Source organism: Eptatretus burgeri, chromosome 1, assembly GCF_056783735.1.
Source record: "Eptatretus burgeri isolate ZD-2024b chromosome 1, Ebu_testis_v1, whole genome shotgun sequence".
Classification (NCBI taxonomy): domain Eukaryota; kingdom Metazoa; phylum Chordata; class Myxini; order Myxiniformes; family Myxinidae; genus Eptatretus; species Eptatretus burgeri.
In genome coordinates, this window is record NC_140961.1 from 120,080,667 (window position 1) to 120,105,293 (window position 24,627).

General features: G+C 34.7%; 2 protein-coding genes across 2 annotated transcripts in view; both read right to left on the reverse strand.

Annotated features, from left to right (window-relative positions):
- The window catches only part of LOC147035287 (uncharacterized), a 108,610-nt gene that overhangs the window by 83,498 nt on the left and 485 nt on the right, over positions 1–24,627 (reverse strand). Inside the window, exon 3 of the mRNA XM_085896466.1 lies at positions 240–310. Coding sequence (XP_085752592.1) covers positions 240–310 — 71 coding nt within the window. The remainder of the gene's footprint in view (positions 1–239; positions 311–24,627) is intronic.
- Positions 240–24,627, reverse strand: LOC147035289 (uncharacterized). Its single transcript, XM_085896480.1, has 3 exons — positions 22,987–24,627; positions 22,691–22,891; positions 240–22,595 (listed from the first exon to the last, which is right to left on the reverse strand). The coding sequence occupies exons 1-3, from the start codon at positions 23,077–23,079 to the stop codon at positions 22,569–22,571; spliced, it is 321 nt and encodes a 106-aa protein (XP_085752606.1). The 5' UTR covers positions 23,080–24,627; the 3' UTR covers positions 240–22,568.

Genomic DNA, 24,627 nt, shown 5'->3' on the forward strand with positions numbered 1-24,627 from the left:
TTATAGAGTTTGTGAACTTTGCAAAATAAAACTTTCATCCCATCAAATATCAACATAAAATTATTTTCTGTCTATTAAAGAAATGGTAACACACCAAAAGTGGCAATATAAAATTTGTAAAATTCACCAAGTATTTTGTATACAGTGTCGAGGCCCATGGAGTAGCTTGAATATAGAATGGAACAGGATGGATCAGAATGAATTCAACAGTGGAAAGAGTTTATTAAAATTTAACTTACTTTCAAATGTCTGATAAAATGAACCATCAACAAAGTAGAATTCTGTTTCTTGATAACACTCTCCTGATTTCCTGTGCAGTTTAGAAAGGAAAAAAATGATAGGTGCAAGTCATTATGTATACTCTTTTCTGCTTTTGCAGCTTGAGGAGGTTGGAGGATTGTGAGTGTGGGGGATAATGGGGGAGGTGGGGCAAATACATTGGACGCAGTGGCTAATAATCCTCCGTGTCTGCAGCAGGTGTCAGTAAACTACTTGCATTGTTGCACTTGCCCAGTTATTGTCAGGTCAGGCCAGATAAGATCTGTGACTTGCCACAGCTACCATGTAAAACTGTACTAACCTGTTTCATCATGGGTTGTCAGCGACAAAACTGTCTCCCCCACGAGGTTTCCTGGTGAGGAAGGTGTATGGATATGGACACCCAGCAGGGTTAAAACCAAAACGTGTCAAAGAGCGGAGGACCTCCTTGTGAGCCAATGGCCATCCATATCTAGTGCCCAATGTGTCTGTGGGTTTCCTCCTGCAGTTAGTTTACTTTTTTTTGGAGTAAACCTCCTTGGTACTGAGGTGTCGTCCACCAGAAGGCAGTCTTCTTGGGACTCCTCCGGGTGGGTGCCTGGAATGTCCTATCCCTAAGAGAGGATGATCACCTGTCTCTGTTATCATCTGAGCTCAAGCATTTGAACATCAGTATTGCAGTACTCTCTGAGGTTCAGAGACTGGATAGTGGCGAGATCATGGTGGGATGTTACACCGACTATTAGTGTGGACGCTCTGATGGTTACCATGCCCAAGGAGTTGCTGTAGCTGTCCAATAATCTGACTCCAATGATAATTGAGGTAACACCGGTCAACAAGCATATTATGAGATTTGTCACTCCTTGAGTGTTGTTTCGCTGGTCTCTGTACATGCTCCAACTGAAGCGAGTTATCTCACTATGAAGGATGCATTCTATACCACACTCAAGTCTGTGGTTGATCAATGCCCCAGGCGAGATATCTTCTACTCTTGGGGGATTTCAATGCATCGAATGGAACTGATAGGGATGGTTATGAGACAAGTGTTGGTCTCCATGGGTCTGGAACTGTGAACCAGAATAGCATAAAGTTCCTTGACTTTGCAAGAAGTCATGGACATGGAGTGGCTGTTTCATGGTTTCAGCACCCATGTGCTCATCACTGGACTTGGTGTTCCAACGCTGGTGGTGTGGCAAAGGAGATTGACCATGCGCTCATTAATGGTTTCTGGAGGATGAACCAGAACTGCAGTGCTCAGTTCCTCAATACCGACCACAGACTTGTGGTAGCAACCCTGAAGTTCCAGCTTAAATCTGAAAGAATGGAACCATCCCAGCCAAAGCTGGATCTCAAGGATGAGAGGGTCGCTGATGAGTTTGCGAACAGGCTGAGTGGGGATTTTGGGGGTTCTGGGTGTTTTGGGTAATCCTGAAGAGTTGGGAAGTGCCTCAAGACCACCATCCTTGATGTTGCCATTGCATGTCTTGGAACTCACCATCAGGTGAAGAAGAAATTATATCTCAAGGGACACTGGATACCATTGATCAGAGTCACAGGGCCAGGCTTATTGGCAGAGCTGAGCTGTTCAGGAAGTTGAGGCATAAAACTGTACAGGTACTGAGGGTGGACAAAGAGACCTATGTGTGAGGAATATATGAGTGGGTAGAGCATCACCTGTGGTCAAGTGATTCTCGTCCTGCTTACAAGGGAGTTCACACATTGCATTCTTCCAAACCCATCCCACGATGTACTGCAGTTAGTGCAGAGGGAGGTGGGCTCTTGACAGAGGAGTCCGAAGTGAAGGGCCATTGGGCCGGTTACATTGAGCGGCTGTACCAGGCTGATCCACGAGACATTGAGTTGGATGTAAAGGTGTTACTATCACTATTGCTGACCCTCCAATCAACTGTGGTCCACATTTGTTTGTGGAAACACAGGCTGATATGAACCGGTTGAAATGGGGTAAAGCTCCTAGGAATTGTGGCAGCCATGCTGAACTTCTCAAAGCTGGTGGAAATGCTGGACTCCTGTTGTTGCATGCAGTTGTGAGCTCTGCCTGATACACAGGCATGATGGTCGTCTGGCAGCTTAGCTGCCGGGGTAGCTATCATTTCTTGAAGCGCGACTGTGTCGCTGATGCAGTGCCCCTCTACCAGTACACACACTGGAACTGGTACTCATTTTGCCGACTTCGGAAGGATGACAGGCTGAATCAACCCCCTGTTGTATTAATTCAGCGGCCGACGGGGCTTGAACTCAGGACCCTAGGATCCCAAGCCGCCACCCTAACCACTGAGCCAACACCAGCTTAATGTACACAGGCATCATCCCAACTGACTGGAAGAGGGACCTTGTTGTCCTTCGCTGGAAAGGGAAGGGTGATTGCTAGGACTGCAACAACTACCGAGGGGTGACGCTGCTCTCAGTAACGGGCAAGGACTTTGCTCAGATAATTATTGAAAGTGTTCGTCACCATTTGCTTGAGCACCAGCGTCCATAGCAGTCAGGCTTTACACCAAAGAGGTCAACGATTGACCGTATCTTTGCACTTCGGGTCCTCACCAAATGCAGATGAGTGTTTCAGCAAGGGCTGCTTGCAGCCTTTGTTGATCTCCACATAGCATTCGATTCAGTGAATTGGGATCCCTCTGGAGGATTTTTGGTCTTTGGAGGGTGCCACCAAAACTGATCATTCTGATGTCTGAGCTGTACTCTGCCACTGAGAGGGCATTGAGATGTTGTGATTTCTCTGACTTATTTCCAGTTGTTCCTGGAGTTTTTCAGGGGTGTGTACTGGCCCCACACTTTTCAGTGCTTGTATGGATTGGATTCTGAGGAGGATGTCAGAGTTATCAAGCTGTGGTGCATCATTTGAGAATTTAACGATCTCTGACCTTGATTTTGCAGATGATGCATAGACCCTGGATATCCTATCAGGGGCCCTCGAGGTGCTGAATGACGAGTCAGAGCCACTGGAATTATGGGTTTCTACTAACAAATTGTGCACATGACCTGACCATGGTTACTACAAACACGTATGAAATGTATTAATTCTGCCACCAAAGGTGGTTGGAGGTTATGTCGTCACACTTATTTTTCTCTGTCTGTCAGTTTGTGACTTGCAAAAACAAAGATTCATAAGTATATTGGTTTGTCTGGTCTGTTATTCTGTCTGTCTGTCTGTCATTATATGTATATATAAAGTCTCTACTATATGTATATATGCCAATCATACACAGGTCACATTTTCCTCAAATTTCACAAAACTATACCACCTGGCAATGGCAGTCAAAAGAACGAAGCCAATTGTTTTTAAAGTCAATAGGTCAATAATTACTGTATGTAAAACCGAAAACACAGGCAGTTGTTGGTGAACTCTCGTCGCGGTGAAGCCTCCATAAACCCATGTGAATATGTCTATTAATTACGTACTATTGGACCATAACTTCGTCGATTAATTATGGACAATGGAACGTATATTTATAGACATTGAGGCATTTATACCCCTTTGACGTTTTCGACCCTTTGGACCTTTTAAGATACTTTTGACCCTATTAGACCCTTCAGACTGCTTTGAGCCCTTGAGCCTTTAGATCCCTTTTGACCTTTCACGTATTATTGGAAAATGACGACATCAATTGATAACATCTGTTAATTACGGACTTTTGGAATGCACCTTTTCGACATTTAGACCTTTATATTCCTTTGACATTTTAGACTCCCTTAGACCATTTACACCCTTTAGACCTCTTCAGACCCTTTAAGCTGCTTCAACCCCTTGAGCCTTTCGACCCAATAGACCCTTTCGACCACTTTGACTTTTCAGACCTTTTAAGACCCCTTACACTCCTGAAGACCTTTACGTACTGTAGACTGCTTAGACCCCTTGATCTCAAGACACGTTGTCCCTCTTTAGACACGTTCGACCCCTTTTGTCTCCCCTTAAAACCTTTCAACCCCTGAGACCCTTTGGATCTATAACTACTGCTGGGACACACTCTTTAGACCTCTTTAGACCCTTTTAGGCTTTGTAAGACCTGTTAGACCAGTTTAGGCATTTTATACTATTTTTGACCTTTAAGACCATTTTGACCTTTTCAGACAATTTACACCGCCTGAGACCCATTGGACTACTTTGGCCCCATGAATCCTTTCGACTCTTCAGACCGCTGTTCTTCATTGCAAGGCCTGTGAGCCACTGGCAGCCCCTTGTGGCCTGAAGTGCAGCCCCTGACATGCGGCTGATAATACACAAATGTGAAAACACTTCATTATAATCCTCCATAAATGCTATCAAATTGACCCAATGGTTTCAATTGAGTGTTCCAACGCGAAGCATAAAAGTAACATAACTACATCAGTAGATGGCAGTAGACAAACAATTATGCTTCCAACAAAGTTAACCACAATGAAGGAGAGTATGTGAGGGCGGGGCCTAAAAGCAGACATTATGGAGTTCGCAACTCTCACACTGATGTCTTATCGGAAAAAGCGCCCCCCCCCTCTTTTCAATGGTGAAGATCACTGCTTTTGACCTTTTAGGCCCTTGAGACTTTTTAAAGAACCCTTGGACCACTTAGTCTCCTAAAGACCTATTTACCCTTTAGCCTGCTTATACCACTTGACTGAGACCTTTTAGACCCCTTTAGACCAAAACTACTATTGGAATATACCCCTTGGATCTTTCGACCCCTTTAGATCTCTTAGACTTTTAGAATGTTGAAGACCATAAATGAACTCTATAGACCCTTTGAAACACTTAGACTCTTTTGACTTTACATTTTGTACTTTACACTATTTTGACCATTAGACCCCTTGAGACGCACATCACACAACCAATGATAGTTTTCTTGTAAGACAAAGACTCTACTTTTTTCAACAAGTAATGAGCAATTTCCACACACCCTGAGGGTAGTTCCATTATTTAGCTTGAACAGAAATTGCATATTGGGTCACTGATCAAAACCTTTAAGCATAATTTTTATTGGATTTTGCAGTATCCTGCTATACATGACATCTTTTTACTAACGAAAATCGAAGATTTTTTCAAGTATATTGGTTGGTCTTGTGCATTATTCTGTCTGTTTGTATGTCAATTGCTGCCAAGTAACCATATTAAACTGATCTTCATGAAACTTAACCATCTGATAGTTTTTCATAAGCAAGAAGCCTTTTATTTTTGATATCAAAAGGTCAAAAAGGTCAACATAGGCCAAAGTCAACAACTTTCAGATTTATAAAATCCTCAATTTTTATCTGATTGACAAGAAATTTGAAGAGGATTTATTTTTAAGGTCACTGAATTCAACCAACCAATTATTTTTGAGGTCCACATCGGCAAAAAGTCAACAAAGACCAAAAGGTCAACATAGGCCAGATTTCTAAAATTGTCAACATTCATCCAATTCACTTGAAATTTTAAAGGAATTTATATTTAAGGTCACTAAATTCAACCAGCAAATTATTTTTGAGGTAAAATGAAACCAAAAGGCCAACAAAGGCCAAAGTCAACAACTTCAGATTTATAAAATCTTCAATTTTCATCTGATTGAAATGAAATTTAAATGGGATTTGCATATCAGGTCACGAAATTCAAGGAACAAGTATTTTTGAGGTAAATCAACAAAAGTTCAATACCTTATGTGTAATTTGTAAAATCCTCAATTTTCATCCCACTGACTTGAAATTTGAACAGATTTTGCCTCTCAGGTTACGGAATTCAACCACGAATTATTTTGTCAAATTAGTTTGAGGGATTTTGCAACTATCATGTGCTGCATGACATCTATCTTGTTTCTTCATATATTTGTATGCAGCCTGTGACTGCTTGTTTGCATCATTTTCTGTGGTGTGGCTGTGCCAATAATGCAATGCCTCCTGCTGCCAGTAAGCTAGTACTCATTTTACTGAGTACATCAGAAGGATGACAGGTTGTCATCATCCTCAGAAGGATGACAGGTTAGTAGGGTGAATATACTGATTCTGTCTCACTTTTCCCCATGTAAATGAATGGGGGATTTTCAGCAATTAATTTTTTCCCCCTAAAAAGTAAACCCCCTTTTTATCCCAAGGTATATTTATTTGTCTCCCCTTTTAACCTCGGGACACTTTTTTTCAAATAACCAATGCAATAAGATGAAGATTTGTTCAAGTAGTAAAGTAGTAATGTGATTTGTTAAAGGTGATTCGAAAGAAATATCTGAAACATGTAAGCTTAGGGCCACTCTTGTGAAAATAACCAATGCATATTGTTTAGCTCACTCATTGAACCTATAAAGATTTGTTAATTCTCAAATTCCTTCAATAGTATAATTTTCTTTGCACAATAATCCCCATCTAAAATATTTAAAAACAAAACATTTGAATCTTTATATTTTTTAAAATACCCCTTTTGTGCCATTACGAAATGATAAACTTCTCTTCATGCTCTTGTTTGACCACTTCCTGAGCCACATATCATGTTGAGATGATAGTAAGTTGTTTTTTCATTGTTCAATTGATAACCATCAAAGTTTTCAGTCCATTCAAGGATATTCATTTTTTTCTTTACATCCTCAAACTTACTAGTTTTTAAATTGATTTGCTTATTTGTTTTATTTACCTTTGCTTTAGTTATTTTTTCAATAAGACTTATTTGATATTTTTCACATTCATTATGTTTTCCATTTATACACCAAGACTGAGATTTTCTCCACTCTTTAGTTTGATTAGTACTTGGTTTGACCATTTATATATTGTGAAAAAATGCGGCGGTAGCCTTTAAAAAACCCCAACCCATCTTCCCATCGTCAAAACACAATCTATCCAAAAAACTCTTTCATACAATATCCATATGGAACACAATCTATTCCATTATCTAAAATAAATCTCTAACCAAAAGCTCCTAATGCCTTTTTATTTACTTCTTCACGATATATGTTATGTTTATAACTTCTTATTGTATTCATTTTCCTATATTCTTCTTTCTTATTCATCAAACAATTATAATAATTTCTAAAAGTTATTGATTTCTTTATTACATATTTCTTTATTCCCTTTATCCTCATCAATCTGATCACCATACTTATAAGCATATGCCTTTGCTCTAAATCCAATAAACGCACTCATTACTTTTCCACCCAACTCATCCTTAAAATTACCAATAACCTTTTCATTCTTTTTGGAAAAATAACTCACTCTTCTTACTAAAATTACTTGTATCATATACTCCTATATTTTTCTTCATATCTTGATAAACATCATCAGTTTCTATATCGAGGATAAAACTATCAGTCTCCATATACAACAATGAAACATTTTCACCATACTCTTTCTTTAAGTCATTATACAAATAATCATACATCAATATCTTTGATAAATCAAGAACTGCTGTTCCAATATAAATTGGTTGATTCATTTCAATACTTTCCTTTTCCATATGAATAGCAGAAAAGTTCTCTGAAAAAAACCTCTTCTCTCTTAAAATTTGTTTTATTTATCAATCTCGAAGCTTCTTTCCAAGATGTTGCAAATCTGATATTTTGCCTGATTCTACCATTCTCCATTGTCTTTCCAAAGACAGCATTATTCATCAATTTATAGAATTCACTTCAAATTTTACTTTTGTATTTGTTCTCATATCTGTATTGAATTTAATATACTTTTTCATCCAAGTACTTTGTTTAAATTTTAAAACTCTATGAATTTTAGCTACTCTCAAAAACTGTTTTAAGCTTCTCTGATGCAAAACATATCCCTCTTTATCATAGAATGTTGTTAATAACTTTTCTGTTGATTTGCCTTTAATATTAAAACTTTTATGATAATCACTTAACCATTCTTTCTTTGGGGTTTCTTTCTCACATGCAAAAGGAATGTCTTTATGCTTATTATGAAGATCACTTGGGTACCTCAAATCAACTTCAAAATAATAACCTTCTTCTTTCTCATTCAATTCCTCTTGAGAAGAAATAACAATATTCATCAAAGCCTTTTCATAATCCTTTTCTTCCACCCACTCTAATTTACCATAAGGCAGAGATTGAGACATTGCCCATCCATACAAATTATTAGCATCAAAATACATCAAATAATTACTATCTTTTTCACTATCATAATTTGGAAGATATTTATTATTTGCTTTAGCATATCTTTTTGAACATACTTGTGATATTCCACCTTTCTTAGACTTCTCAATCATCAAAAGCATATCAACATCACTGATTAAATCTATATCTTGTTTTGTCATTTTCAACATTGCACTCCAAGCTAAACCAGGAGCTGTGAAATAGTGGGCAGGATCTAATCCATAACAATTCTTTTATTATGACAGAGTGATCTAAAAGCTTCAAACACATCAGCTAACAATAAAACGTCTGTTTTTAGATACAAATCATGATATTCTCCAAGGTTCTTAATCTTAAGCATTTTCCAAAGTTTTTGTGCGTGTTTATATTCCTAATCACTTATATCTTCTTCATAAAGGTTATTATAGAAACTTTATTTTGAAGGAAGTTGTGTTTCTTTAAATCTCATAAATGAATACATATAATCATAAGGATAAATTTCCTTACTTGTAAGAATTTTCTCTTTACTTTGAATTTCATTCCTTGTTTGAATTTCCTCTCTTGTTAGAATTCCCTCTTTAATCAGAATTTCCTCTTTAGTTAGAATTTCATTCATTGTTTGAATTTTCTTTATAATTAGAATTTCATCTTCAGTTTGAATTTCCTCTTTACTTTGAATTCTCTCATTAATCTGAATTTCCTCTTTAGTTAGAATTTCCTCTTTTGGAAAGAATGAATAAAGATTTGGAAAAGACCCTGTGGAGCTTAGATTTGATGCTTGGTCGGCTCGTGGTGTTCCCATAAACTTGAATGAATCTAGAAACCTAATATGAGTTAAAGGTTTTGTGAATATCATTTTTGTAAATGAAATATACTTTTGACTTGTGTTTGTTATGGCAGAAATATTCCCTGGTGTTATTGAAAGATGTCTATCATTTATAAATAGATGTGTATCATAGTTGGTGCTGTTGTGAAGAAAGACAGGAATAAAAGAAGGTAATTTATAATTAAGATTACAACAGGAATGAGCGGGACCTCTATATTTACCAGTAAGATGACAATGATCACTAAATTTAGACTCCTCAATTTCCTCCTCACAAATATGACAGATATTGTTCTTTCTAAATTCTAATTTTTCTTCTTCGGTTAATTTCATCGGTTCATTTGTTTCATTCATTAATTTAGTTAGTCTTATACAATCCTTTTCTAATCGTTTTACAAACTCTTGTGAATCTTTTTTCCACTATAATGTTCAAGTTTATTATACTTTTCTCCAACAGATGATTTGATATAATTACACAAACCACAAAGAATATGTTTTTGATATTTATTTGTATATGATTCTTTTGTATTAGGAGAAGCAGTATTTATCTTTTTTAGGATACATTCAAAATCAGCGTATATCACAAATTAGTGCATGATAGATTTATTATAATCTTCAAAATAAATCTTTTTACCAAGTTTAGGCATTGTAATTACAGCTGATTTATGATTACTACAATATTTTGAATGTTGTTCTAATCGTTCTTTTGTATGAAATGAATTAAGACGGCTTACAAGGATATATTTTGTTTGCTGTTCTGAATACCTGAGAAGAGATTAATCTTGATAAATTACTGATGTATGTATAATGTGAATTCTTTCCAACACTAAAATATAAAAGATCAATGTGTGTTTCCTCATTTTTAGAGTTGTTTGAAAGTTTTAATATTTGAACTTTGTTTGTATCCGTTAATCCATATACATTAATAGAAAGATTGTTCTTTTTCTCAAATTTAGGAATATATGTTCGTGGCATTGGGAATTTAAAATCTTTAATGTCCAAGCTATTCTCATATTTCATATATTGTTTTACTCTTTCTGAATTACAATTTGGTGGATGTAAGTGAGCAAGAACAGACCAGAGAAAACATTTATTATCATTGTTCTTAATATCAACAACTGCCTTCTTGAGTTTTATTTCTTTTGGTAATTCAATATTAGAAGAAGCTTTCAGAGGGTTTGATTTTAGAATGTGTATAACTAAAAAGATGATTTTTTAAAAATATTAAATCCACTTCCTACCACTGTATTATCAACATCCTCCTCTTGTCTTGATAGTTCTTCAGAAACCCCACTATTCAAAAAATCTTGAAATGATGTTATAAAATGAAGATCTGTTCTCATATAAGGAGTTTGTTCTTCATCTTGTCTTTTCATATTCATTTTCACTCCCATATAAAACTTTGAAGTTTTCATTTCTTTTAATGTCTTTCTCAAAACTTTTTCAACATCAGGTTTCACTATTTCAATTGATTCAGCTATTGATGATGGACCGGGTTCTACAAATTGAAAAATCCTTATTTGTATATGCCCTTTAAATGCCCCATCAGTGTTTTCAATATAATAGTCGCCCTTTACTTTAAACTCATTTTTCTTGTGTTTTTTTTTGAGTGAAGATGTCTGTTGTGACTACTTTTCAAAACAACCTTTGAGCAGATATCACTACGTTTTCTTTCCAATTCAAGAGGAGATATTTGATGAAATAGATTAAATGTATGTTTGTTGGTTTGAAGGTGTTTTTTTATAATATTTATATTCGTGATTACAAACATCGCAGAACGTTGTATTCAACATATTTATATAATAAAACCTTGCTTCAACTAAAATTTTCTTGATGAAAATTTCGTTTAATTTATAGGTGAATCTGTGCTTAAAACCATTTTATCCTCCAACTTTTTTTACTTTATAAATACAATGTTTCAAGACAAAAAAGACAAGTTTCAATCAATCTCTTCATTTGTAAAAGATACTGAGAAATATGTCAAGGATGTAAAATTGAACAAACATAAATATTACAACTATTGGATAAAAACAATTATGCTGGAAAAGATGAGTTCTTCAATTTCCTTCAGTGGAAGAGCTTTTAGTATGCCTGGAAGAACATCAATTGAAGTATCTCTCACAAAAGTTTCTCCTCTCCTGGCAATATATTCAAAACTAGAAAAAGCAATGAAACAAGAAAAAGTATCCAAAAATAAAAACCTTATGGATGAAGCTTTCGAAAGAAAAGATAAGACCATCTGTAATGTGCAAGTAAAAATTTGTATTTTTTTCAACAACACTAAAGATGTAAATCCTGATGAAATAAAGGATGTTAATACATCAGGTGAAATGACATTTCGTTCAATAGTAGTTAAGGATCATTTTAAAATTACCTTTAAGATAAAAAAATGTTGTAGTTGAATCTGGAAATGAAAAAAGTATATAGATATCGATGGTAATATTATTAAATATGAGTCAATATACAACTGAAAGTCTAGATGAATTTCAGTTTTAGTAAAATTTTACTTTATAAATATGCAAGACTTTCCTTATTCTCTATATGACAAATTTGAGAATTGTCCTGCGTGTGTAAGACGGGGATTAAACACAGAATCAAAAGCCTACAAACAATGTGTATTCTGTGATTATCTTCTAATTAATGATAATAAAAAATTAAAAAAGGAAAATAATTCTTTTCGATTTTCACCAAAAATGAACTACTTTACAAGATTGATTCGAGAAAGGAATGTAAATTATGAGGGTGATAACACACCTTTCCTTACAAGGGAAGAAACTGAACGTATTCGAGAAATGTTCAAAGGATTGTTGTTATATATTATTCATGGATGTGATTTTCAGGGAAATATCAACACAAGATATTGCATAAATAAAATAATGGATTATCTTGAAATTAAACCTGAACTGAAAATAAAATATAGAGTTTCTAAAAAAGCCAATAATAAATTAAATAACCTGTTTTCCAAATATATAAATGAATGATTTTTTACCCATTTGGGAAAATAAGATAAAATTTAACAACCATAAAAATCTTCCAAATTCATAATGATGTCTCAAAGTTGGTTCAAGCCGATGTGGAAAAACGTACTTACTTTTGAAGATGCTCCTGACTCCCAACTTTTTAGATTTTGATAATTTAATAATTTTCACAAAGTCGAGTTTTCAACAAGAGTATCAACTACTCTCACAAGGTTTTAATGCTGGTCTTCAAAAAGAAGATAAAATCGATTTATATAAACTTCAAAAAAACCTAAATGATTATAACATTGAAGATATAATTCAACTATTTTGTGATACACCGAGATGTAAAAAGAAATCAAAACCGATAACTTGTATTAATAGTGATAATACGGATGATATACCATCTCCCCAAGATTTGGATAAATCAAAAAAGAACCTCGTTATCTTTGATGATTGTGTTACTGAGAGAAACCAAACGGTAATTGACAGCTATTACACAAGAGGGAGACATTCTTCTTGTCATTGTATTTACCTAAGTCAATCATACTTTCAACTTCCTCGTCGTTACATCAGAAACAATGCTGATACTTTTACTTCATTCAAGTTAAATTCAATTGATATAAATAATTTTTGGAGAGATAATTGTTCTCCGTTGGGTGGTAAAAAGGAATTCGGGGATTACATGAAGCACACGACTGAAAAATATAAATATATTGTTGTGAAACAACATGAGATATTTAGGGATATATTTTTTTGTTTTATGAACAATTCCATATATAAATGACAACTATTATTATAAATCTTGTGGGTAAATCTGCTTCTGTAAAAAACTTTCATAAATCAAGGTTCTTGTGTAGTACAAATGAGAATATTGCAAATTTACTTAAAAAAAACACCCCGTGATATGCATTGTATCAACACCAACTAGAGCAATAAGAACTGGAGAATTAAAAAGTGAAGATTATCACGATATTTCAGTGGAGGAACATATGCGATTGAGGAATGAAGGTCAAATATTTGAGGAGGTTTCTCTTGGCACAACAAAATATTCACATTGTAAGAGTGAGTTAAGGAAACTAAAATCTGGTGGTCTTGGGATATGAGAAACTAATCCAGAAGGAATGAGACAAATTATTAAACATCTGAGCAGAGTGAAGATTTATCATTCGGTTTTGATGTTGATGAAGAAACAATGCAAACATATGAAAAGCAGAGATGCAAGTATTAGTGAAGAAGAAATTACAACTCGTATTAATGTTATATTAATAAATAATTTCATGAAATATTTAAAGAAAAGGATTTATTTGAACCCATCTACTTGGATGATGAAGAAAAGGAAAATTTCCCTGTTGATCTTTACAATTCATTAAGTGCTATTTTCCAATAAATAAATGGATGCCAAAGAAAGAGCAAGAAGATTTAAGGAACATCAATAGTTGGTTTCAAAAGTTGTAAAACAACAGGAAGACATAAAGAAGAAACGTAGACAGAAACTAACGGGCAAAGAAGCATTTGAAAGAAAACAAGAGAAAATTTTTAAACCACTTTTAAAAACGTACCAAGAAAAAATGAAAGATGTTTCCACAGTTCCCACAGTAGAATATACTCCTAAAAAACTTCAAATGTTAAAAGATTTTGATCAAATGATGGAGGAATAATTAGAGCATTTCGGAGAATTAGAATATGACGATGAAGGTTTATTTTAACAACTGGAAGAGATGAATCGACCCCCTGATTATATTGTGAATACTCTTCAAAATAATGAATATTCAGCGTATTCAAAAACCAAAGCAGGACTCATTCCAACAGAACAACCAGCAATATTTCATCTTGTTCAAGAAAAGGGATTGATATTTAATGATCAATTAAAGTTCTTGGGTTCTGCTCAACCCCCTGTTAAACTAACTCCGAGATGAATGTTTCTTCTCACAAAAGATGGAAGACAAGGTTCAACTGAGAGGGATGAATCAAAGTATATTGATAAAACATTAGATATGAAAAATAATGATGATAGAGTATATGTTGATCTGCTGAACACTCTTAATTATAGGGTTAGTGTTTCTGGTAAAAGTACGGAAAATGAGAAGGTGAAACACATTATTCAGGCTTTAAGGATCCTTGGTTCAGGTATTAGTTTTCTTCCAAATGACCCATCACAATGAGTTACTAGACTGTTATTGTTGTTAGGTAGTAAGAAGGCTGGAAACAACAATTGTTTTCATGAAGCATCAGCCATTTTAGACCAGTTGATGAACATGAAAATAATTAATAAATCTCAATATAAAGATATTTTATCTCATATTAAATAAGATGAGAAGCACAATCCTGAGTTTTAATTTCACAATAAGCGACCACACATCTTCATTCCAATACCCAATGCAACTTGACCCAACAAAAGAATATGAGGCAACTTTATTGTCCATGGAAACTTATTATACCTTATTTAATATAACTGATAAAATGACAAGTTTAGTTATAATCCCGGAAGTGGATGCAAAATGATAACAGTCTCACCCAGAGCAGATGAGATTTCTCAAATATCTTCCGAAATTGCTCGTCTTATGAAAGAACAGGGTGATGAACCAAAAATTATTGTTATAGACATTCAAAAATATGTGTACCATATCCCTGTGTCGTAAGAGGTGACCAGGGTTGTGTCAGGAAGGGCATCCGGCATAAAACATGTGCCAAATCACTATGCGGATCATATGGATGATCCACTGTGGCGACCCCTAAAGGGAGCAGCCGAAAGAAGAAGAAGAAGAAGAAGAAGAAGAAGAAGAAGAAGAAGAAGAAGAAGAAGACATTCAAAATTACACTTCAAAATCAACGATTAAACTTAAAAATAACTACAAGGTTGATTTCAAATTGATAATTCATTTATAGAGTTATTGGGTTTCTCCCCAAAAATGATTGAAACTAATGGGACGTTTTACAGTGATAATGTCATTCAAATATCCTCAGGGTTAAACTCGGTATTAATTCACTGTGATTTGATTGATGGTGCTTATAATAATGGAATAAAAACAAATACAATATTTTCATTCAGTGCATACTCAACCCCAATTGATTATAAATTCAATATGGAACCCGAAAATTTGTTTTATCTCCCTGTGTCAGGAAAAAACATACACAGAGTAAATTTTAGGATAACCGACCAAGATAATCGTATGATTTCTTTTAATGGGGAAGTTATATCCATGAGAATTCACCGACGTGAAGTTTTCCAATAAATAAATGCGATGGTTATTATGAGGAAACACGAGTTGGGAAAATTTAAAATAATTACAGGGGAAGGGATGTTCCTTTCCCCATACTACAAGGGTGAAGGTATGTATCTTGGTAGAGGATACTATAAACCTAAGAGAGAAAGGGGTGTTGGACATCAATTTAGAGGTGATGGGATAATTGATACACTGATGGGTAATGGTTCAACTATTCTTAAACATAAAGACCTAATTGGTTCAACTGTTTCTGCTGTGGGAAATGTAGCAGGTGCTGTAAAGAGCATAAAATATGCCCAAAAGGAATCTCATAAATTACAAGAAATAAAGAAATTAAGAAAGGCAAAACTCAGTTGTCCCCCCAAGAACGACAGAAAATAATTCAAATACTTGGGTCAGGGTTTCAATCGTTTTAACATCTTTTTCCTGAATAAATACAAGTATGGAAGCAATTGATAGTATCTATGATTTGGATGATACGATTATCATCTCAAACTCCACTAAAAAAGAAGATAACTTCAAGGTAAATGCAATGACTGGAACAGACTGGAATGGAAATGGTACAAAAAGTTTTGAAATAAATAAGAAACAAACCTATTTGAATCTATCCGAAAGTTTCTTGTTGTGTCAATTTAAATTCACTAAGGCTGGGAATAACACAAACGCTACACTCGTAAATGATTTCTTCTGGAAAATGTTTGATAGTGTTCGTTTGTACATTGGAACACAATAAATTGAAGCGGTTCATTATGTCTCTGCTGTATCTGAAATGATGAAAGTTACACTCTATACATTCAGTGATAGAATGGGAAAGGGGTCTATCGAAGGTTTTATTTCTGATATGTCAACGGGAACAACCACAGACCCTGGATATACTCAAAGGAAAGGAGCGTATAATGATGATACAAAAGCAGTTAATAGTTTTACTGTGGCAGTTCCTCTTAAAGTTATATTTGGATTTTGTGATCATGATAAAGTTCTTTGTGGTCTTAAAATTATATGTCAACTACAAAGGAATGATAATGAAAATAGATTACTTTTTGGAGTTGTTCGTGCTTTTGGTGATCAGAATAAATTTGTAATTGATGAAATGAGTTGGTATATTAGTGAATATACTCCAAATCTTAAAACAGAATAGATGTTGAACAGAAAACTTTACTCAAATAAACCACTCAGTGTATCATACCTCAAAAGAAGATGTCAACACGTTAAACTCAACCAAACCACTTACATGTGGAATTTGGGTGTTCTGGAAGGAAAGCCACGATATCTGTGGATCATTTTTAAAAAGCCAGATAGTGATACTGCGACTGATAAGAATAATGAATTGAGTGATAATGCTTAGGAGAAACAACTTCGTGTTTCTCAAGATGGAACATTTTATCCACGAGATAGATTAGAAATTAATTGGGAAAAAAATGATTTTGCTGAAGCATACAAGTCTTACCAAAAGGTGTGTGAAAGTAAAGGAAATAAATAACCTATTTTGGATATGACAGAATTTAAAAGTTTGTATACAATCTATGCGTTTGATCTCAGTGCTCAAAAGGAAACTATAAAGTCTAATCGAGTGGATACTTCCCTATATATTGAAAGAGGAGAGAGTGAAGAAGTTGAACCATATTGTTTGCTTTTGGAAGAAACAGAATTGCAGATTAATAGAGATAATGGTGTTATGATTAGTCTCACATAATTTTTTGTTAAATAAATGAGTGGCAAAGTACCAACTGGGGTAAATGTTAATCAACTCAATCTTCATAAACTCTCATCTTGTGTTCAAAATCAAAAGCCTTGTACAATTAACGTTAATACAATTCAGAGAAAAGGAGCAGTAAGAATTGATGTTTTGCTCATAAGAGAACAGGTTAAAATCTTGAATGATACTGGCTCACTTAAAATTAAAATGACAAAACCAATGTTGAAAAAATATTCAATAAGATAGACGAGTGGAGGACTTCTTCCATTTCTAATTCCTTTATTTGCTGGTTTAAGTGTGGTTGGAGCATTGACGGGTGGTATTTCAACAGCGGTGAATACTGCCACCGAAAGGAAGGCTCAACTCCAGGCTCAAAAATAATTGGAAAGACATAACAAAGAGTTGGAGAAACAAATTCGTGGAAGTGGTGTAATTGTAGATTTTGCTGAAAAACTTGAAGGTCTGCCTGATAAAGCGGGGTTGTTAGATGGAGATATTCTTTCTTCTATCTCACAAGCAGGTGTAAAATTAACTAAAAGTGGTAATCGATTATATCTTTCTTATAAATAAATGAGCATTGATGAGTGGTTTAAAGAATTTGGAAAGAATACAACATCAAATTTAAAACTTGTCAAATATTGTAAGAAATTAAATATTCATGATGTGGTTATTTGTATGAGAGATGAATTAACAATTGTGCCTAAACATACAAAGAATATTATTATGAACTTCGAAGATAATAATGTGAACAGTTCTCATTAAGTTTGTATTTTTAATAGTCAAGACAAATATTATTTTGATAGTTTTGGTCTTCCACCACCTGTTGAAGTCATAAAATTCTTACAGAATGGTGTTATCAAACATTTCAAGTCAAAGAATTAAATTCCAAGTGTTGTGGTCAATTATGTCTACATGTGTTATTTCAACTCAACAAAAATAAAAAAAATTATAACATTATTTTTAATCGAATATAAATGACTGATGTTGGTAAAGATGGTTCTACCATTTTTGTATCCCAAGAACTGGATATTGATTTATCAAATTATTACACAAAGGCACAGGCTGAACAACATAAATATAATATAACCAAAAATATTAATATGAAAAATGCTAATAAATTAAAAAAATATCCAAGCCCGACTGACACAAATGACTTGGTGAGATTAAGTGATTGATCACAATATCTTCTTCTTTTGGCTGCTCCCGTACGGGGTCGCCACAGCGGATCATCCGTATGATCCGCATAGTTATTTGGCACATGTTTTATCGACGGATGCCCTTCCTGACGCAACCCTGGTCACCTCTTACGACACAGGGATATGGTACACCTATTTTAACCGGGGTATACACCGGCCCAATATATTGGTACTCATTTCGCCGACCTCAGAAGGATGACAGGCTGAGTCAACCCCCTGGTGTATTAATTCAGTGGCCCGACAGGGCTTGAACTCAGGACCTTTTGGATCCCAAGCCGCTGCCCTAACCACTGCGCCAACACCAGGCTTGATTTATCACAATATATATCCTTAAATAAAACGGCCGTGTATTCCAAAGATATAGAAGAAGTGTTGATTTTATCTCCAGGTCATACAGAATTCACAGTTCGAATTAAAGTTAATTTTTGTAAAGAACGGTGTATCGTTTGTATGAGAATAGAACAATGGGGGTATGATATGAATGATTTAGGGTATAATTGGTCATTTAAAATTGACCTAGAAGACCTGGAACAATTAAATCAGTCTCGTAAGGAAAAATATTATCCACTTGGTATAGTGAAAAATATTATCCATTATCCACAATGGTAAATATAATAATGGTTTTGCCCAAGTTTATATCAGGAAAACAGAAAAAACGGGATTATATATAATTAGTAAGGAAATACAAAATGATTTTACTTTGGGAAGATGGGGAGGTGTTTCGTGCCATAATATTATTCTAACATATATTTCTCATACATAAATGATGGCAAGAAGGCTTCAAGAAAATTATCATTTCTGTGTCCAAGCATACCTTCACGAAATGGGTATTCGGTATTTTAATAAATATGTTCTACAACATAAAAATGAGGTATTTTCAATAAAAGATTGGCATTATGCTGATGTTGATAAACCGACAACTTAAGATTTAATTAGAATGTTCAATAATGAAATAATTATAAAGTTAAGAAAAGGTAAGGCTCTTTTAGAAATTCAAAATAAATTGTTATTGGTTTCCTGTTGTAAAAAAAAATATTTTGGATACAGGAATAACAAGAAATCCTGATGAATATATGTATGATATTCTATGGGGTGTAAGTGATTCAAGGATAGTAAGGAATGAGGAAGGAGTTGAAGAAGAGAGGGAAGAGGAGGAAAAGGAGAAGAGAAAGAAGGAGGAAAGAGAGAAGAAAGAACGAGGAGAGGGAGAAGAGAGAGAGAGAGAGGGAGGAGAGGGAGGAAAGGGAGAAGAGAGAGAAGAGAGAGATTGAGGAAAGAGAGAAGAGAGAGAGAGATAGGGAGGAGTGGGAGGAGAGGGAGGAAAGAGAGAATGAATAAAATCAAAATATGGAAACCAGTGAGATTAAAAAAATATTGGGGGTATTACAGAAAATAACTCAACCCACCGAGGAGGAAAACGAAGAATTGACAAGTCCATTTGCAATACTTTCGACAAGACTATTGACATCGACAAGATATTCATTTTAATTCAAGTTTTTCATTTTTATTTTTTTTCTTAAATAAATGGAGGAGAGAGTGAAGGCATTTCTAAGGATTATTTATGTTTTAAAAATTAAGATTCAAATGTGCATGTTGGAAACTAAAAAGGTTTTTGCACTCTGCAGGAATTTTTCTCAGAAATAAATGAGTTATTGTCTCAAATGTAAAAAGAAAACTAATACTAAAAATATTTCCTCTATTAAAAGTAAAAATAACAGGGTTATACAAAAAGGTATATGTTCGATGTGTGGTTCAAAAGAAAATCAATTTATCTCCAAACACAAACTCGGAGGATATATACAAACGTTTTTATCAGGAAGTAAATTTACAACTCCTGGAATACCAGAGGAATTACATCTACCAGGGTATTCTTTCTGTGGTCCAGGCACAAACTTGGATAAAAGATTAGATGAGGTTGACAATCCTAAACCGTAAAGCAATCCTTTAAATAGGGTTGATGAAGTTTGCAAGAGGCACGATTTTGATTATGGAAACAGCACAACATTGGAAGAAAAACACGAAGCGGATTGAGAAATGTTGTCTAATTTATCTTTAATACAAAATCCAACATTGAGAAAAAAAGTTGAAAGGTTTATCGTGAAAAAGATGATCAGTGCTAAATTGAAACTTGGGCTTGGAAATTCAAAAAACTTCTCAGCTCTCATGATGTCATTAAGATTGAAGAACAATTAGCGGATGAATTACATAAAGCAATAATCACAAAGTTTAATAGAAGGAAGATTTATTCCAAGGAAGTTGATTATATCTGGTCTGCTGATTTGATTGAACTCAATAATGATAAGGGGTACAAGTATGCTTTAACCGTTATTGATTTGAGGAGTAGATACGCATGGGTTGTCCCTTTAAAAAACAAAACAGGGAATACTCTTACGTTAGCCTTTCAACAGATATTTAATAAAAGTAAGAGAAAACCTAAAACAATGTGGACTGATGACAGTGGAGTTTTATACAAGCCATTTATGAATTTTCTAAAAAATAACAGTATTGCATTATACAGTACCTTTAATGAAGGGAAGGCCGTTGTTGTTGAACGTTTTAATCGTACCTTAAAAGAGAGACTATATAAAAAAATTCACAAAACTCGGTTCACAACAATGGTCATCATTTATTCAGGATATTGTGGATAAGTTTAATGACACGATTCACACGTCAACGAATATGAAACCATCAGAAACATTTACAAAATTAAAATATGAAAAAGAGATTAATATGAGAAAACCTAAGTTCAAAGTTCGTGATATCGTAAGAATATATATGTGGAAATCTCATTTTGAAAAGGTTATATTAAACGATGGACGAACGAACTTTTTAAAATTGTTTATGTAATAGATACGGTTCCTTGGACTTATTAGATATATGATTTATAAGGGGAAGAGATTTTAGGTTCATTTTATTCACAGGAATTACGAAAGACAAAACTAAACAGATAATACCCATGGGAGCAATGGATTGGTCCTTCACTCCCTCCTACTATACACCATTGTGGACAATCGAGGGCCAAGTCCGAGGTGTATAACAGTATATAATGTGTGTGAAGAGGGACATTCTTCGATCTGTGATCCCCAAACACAGAATCCTCAACTGAATATTCAAGGCTTAACTTTTGTTTGTTGGTGTGTGTGTGTGTGTGTGTGTGTGTGTGTGTGTGTGTGTGTGTGTGTGTGTGTGTGTGTGTGTGTGTGTCCCAACCCTCACATTCAAAATCTTAACCCCAACCCTCACATTCAAAATCTTAACCCCAACCCTCACATTAAAAATCTCAACCCCAACCCCCCAACCCTCGTCCAAAACAGTCTTTTTCAAAATGAGATTTCCACCTATTTATATTTTTTCGTCTTTTTTCTCTTCTTCCAATTCTGTCTTTTAAGGCTTTCAGGTTTGATGATGTAGAAAGGGGGTGTAAGCCTGCACTTTATTGCAAGAATTAACAATATATATTTTTTATGTTTTTTCTCTTCTTCCAATTCTGTCTTTTAAGGCTTTCAGGTTTGATGACGTAGAAAGGGGGAGTAAGAACTTTCTTGATAGGTTTATATCCCAAAGAGTGGTAGCATTTCAAGTCTCCAAAATAAACCCAACTTTCCAAGTCTCCAAGGTATAACCACATTCCTGTTGAGTTTCCAAGATACGTATCACATTGTGAGTTATCAAGCCAGAACCCACATTTCAAGTCTCCAAAAATATAACCATCTATCCAAGACTCCAAGGTAGAATCACAATTTCCAGACATATTGTGGGTTTCGGTGATGGATCTCACATAGTATAACTGTGGATCATCAAGGAAAACTCCATTTTTCCAATTTTTATGGGTTTCGGTGATATATTTCACATAGTATAACTGTGGATCATCAAGGAAATCTCCATTTTTCCAATTTTTATGGGTTTCAGTGATAGATCTCACATATTATAACTGTGGATCATCAAGGAAATCTCCATTTTTCCAATTTTTATGGGTTTCAGTGATACATCTCACATCGTATAACTGTGGATCATCAAGGAAAACTCCATTTTTCCAATTTTTATGGGTTTCAGTGATAAATCTCACATAGTATAACTGTGGATCATCAAGGAATACTCCATTTTTAAAAATGTCTGAAATTTGTGAGTCTCCAAGGTAAAACTTGTATTCTAGCTCATCAAGGTATAACTTGTTCAGGGTGTATTGTCTTGATAACTCACAATGAGTACTATTGTTGCAAAACTCTTTTTCAGGATTTTGCTGGTCTCCAAGGTATAACTCTTTGGTTGGGTTATCAAGGACAAACTCGTTCTGTGGGTCTTGGTCGCTCATAAGGTCTTCAGCCAAGCCAACAATTTCGCCCAAAGTTTTGGCAAAAACAGTATTTTAATTTCGTATTTCAGATACAATTTCCTGTGAGAGAAAATAATAATGTATTAATTAAGTGATTTAATTATTAAATGAGTGTGCTTCAATCAAACTTTGAAAATAGGAAAATAAAATCTTACCTCAAGAGATAAGAGGTTTGAATCCAGTTCATCAACTTGAAAGTTTAGTTCCATACAAGTAGTAGAACTCCAAGGAACCCCAAAGTCATCCCACTCAAGGCCTAGCTCATTCTGTGGGTCTTGGTCACTCACACGGTCTTCAACCAAGCCAACAATTTGGCCCCAAGTTGTAGCAAAATCGGTATTTTCAGATCCAATTTCCTGTGAGAGAAAATAATAATGTATTAATTAAGTTATTTAATTATTAAATGAGTCGATGCTTAAATCAAACTGAAAATGGGGAAATAAAATCTTACCTCAATGGATAAGAGGTTTGAATCCAGTTCATCAACTTGAAGGTTTAGTTCATTACAAGTAGTCGATCGCCAGGCAAGCACACAGCACACCATTGCCAGCAAAAAAAAAAATGTTTAAAATGGAGCCTGGGCTTGAGGCTTTTATAGGGAAAGACTATATAACAGCTTGGTTTCCTTTGGAAATTCCCTGGGCAAGCCCAGGCAAATTTTTCAAAAGCATAACATTCTAGAATTTTCTGGTGATTTCTTTGTGAGTCAGAGATGAAATGGAAATGATGTAAGAGTAGGTGGGGCTTAGCAAAAATGGGCGGGTCTTAGGAAAAGTGGGCGTGGCTTATAAAAAAACCTCATGAGAAGTGGGTGGGGCTTCGGGAAAAGTGGGTGGGGATTAAGGAAAAGTGGGCGGGACTTATAAAAATTTCATTGAAAAGTGGGCGTGGCTTAGGAAAAAGTGGGTGGGGCCTATGAAAAGTGGGCGTGGCTTAACAAAAAAATAACCTGTGGCTCAGAAGGTGGTCATAAAAGAGCATTAAGAGAAGTTTATCATTTCATTATGGCACAAAAGGGGTATCTTAAAAAATATAAAGATTCAAATGTTTTGTTTTTAAATATTTTAGATGGGGATTATTGTGCAAAGAAAATTAAACTATCGAAGAAATTTGAGAATGAACAAATCTTTATAGGTTCAATGAGTGAGCGAAACAATATGCATTGGTTATATGAAAAAGAGTGTCTCTAGGCTTACATGTTTCAGATATTTCTTTAGAATCACCTTTAACAAATCACAGTACTACTTTACTGCTTGAACAAATCATTATCTTTTTGTATTGGTTATTTGAAAAAAAGTGTCCCTGGGTTAAAAGGGGAGACAAATAAATATACCTTGGGATAAAAAGGGGGTTTACTTTTTAGGGGAAAAAAAAATGAATCGCTGAAAATTCCCCATTCATTTACATGGGGAAAAGTGAGCCAGAATCAGTTTTATTCACCCCACTCAGGTTGTCATAATCCTCAGAAGGATGACAGGTAGTCATAATCCTCAGAAGGATGACAGGTAGTCATAATCCTCAGAAGGATGACAGGTTTTCAACCTGACTGGTGCTAATTAAACTACACTACAGGGGCTTGAATTCAAGACCCTAAAATTTTAAGCCAGCCACCCCGTTAAGCTAACCCCAGATGTAGTTTTCACCATTAATTGCTATCAACTTGTCCACATTTGATTTGGAGAGAAAAAAAAAGACAAATTACTGTCACCTCTTGGAAAATCCACCAGTACATATTAATTAAGGATCATTATTTTCCTCTGTTTCATTATACCCATCTCCTCCAAACATTTTGTCCTCTCCCTCTCCCTTTTCCCTAAAAAATACAGTACCTTATTCTCCATTATAAATCTTCTTCTCTGTCCTCCCTTTTACTAAAGTTGTTTTATCACTTTGCACAGATTCCCTCCCTCCTTCATCTTTCCTGACTACATGACAGGAACACACAACATCCTCTTATCAATCAATAAGAATTTACAGAATAACAGTGTCATAAGAAAAATTTGAATAATATAATCAAAGAGTAACTTTTGGAATGCTTAATCATGCATAATGTATATTGCTTTCTCCCTGATTGAGATATCATCATAGTCAA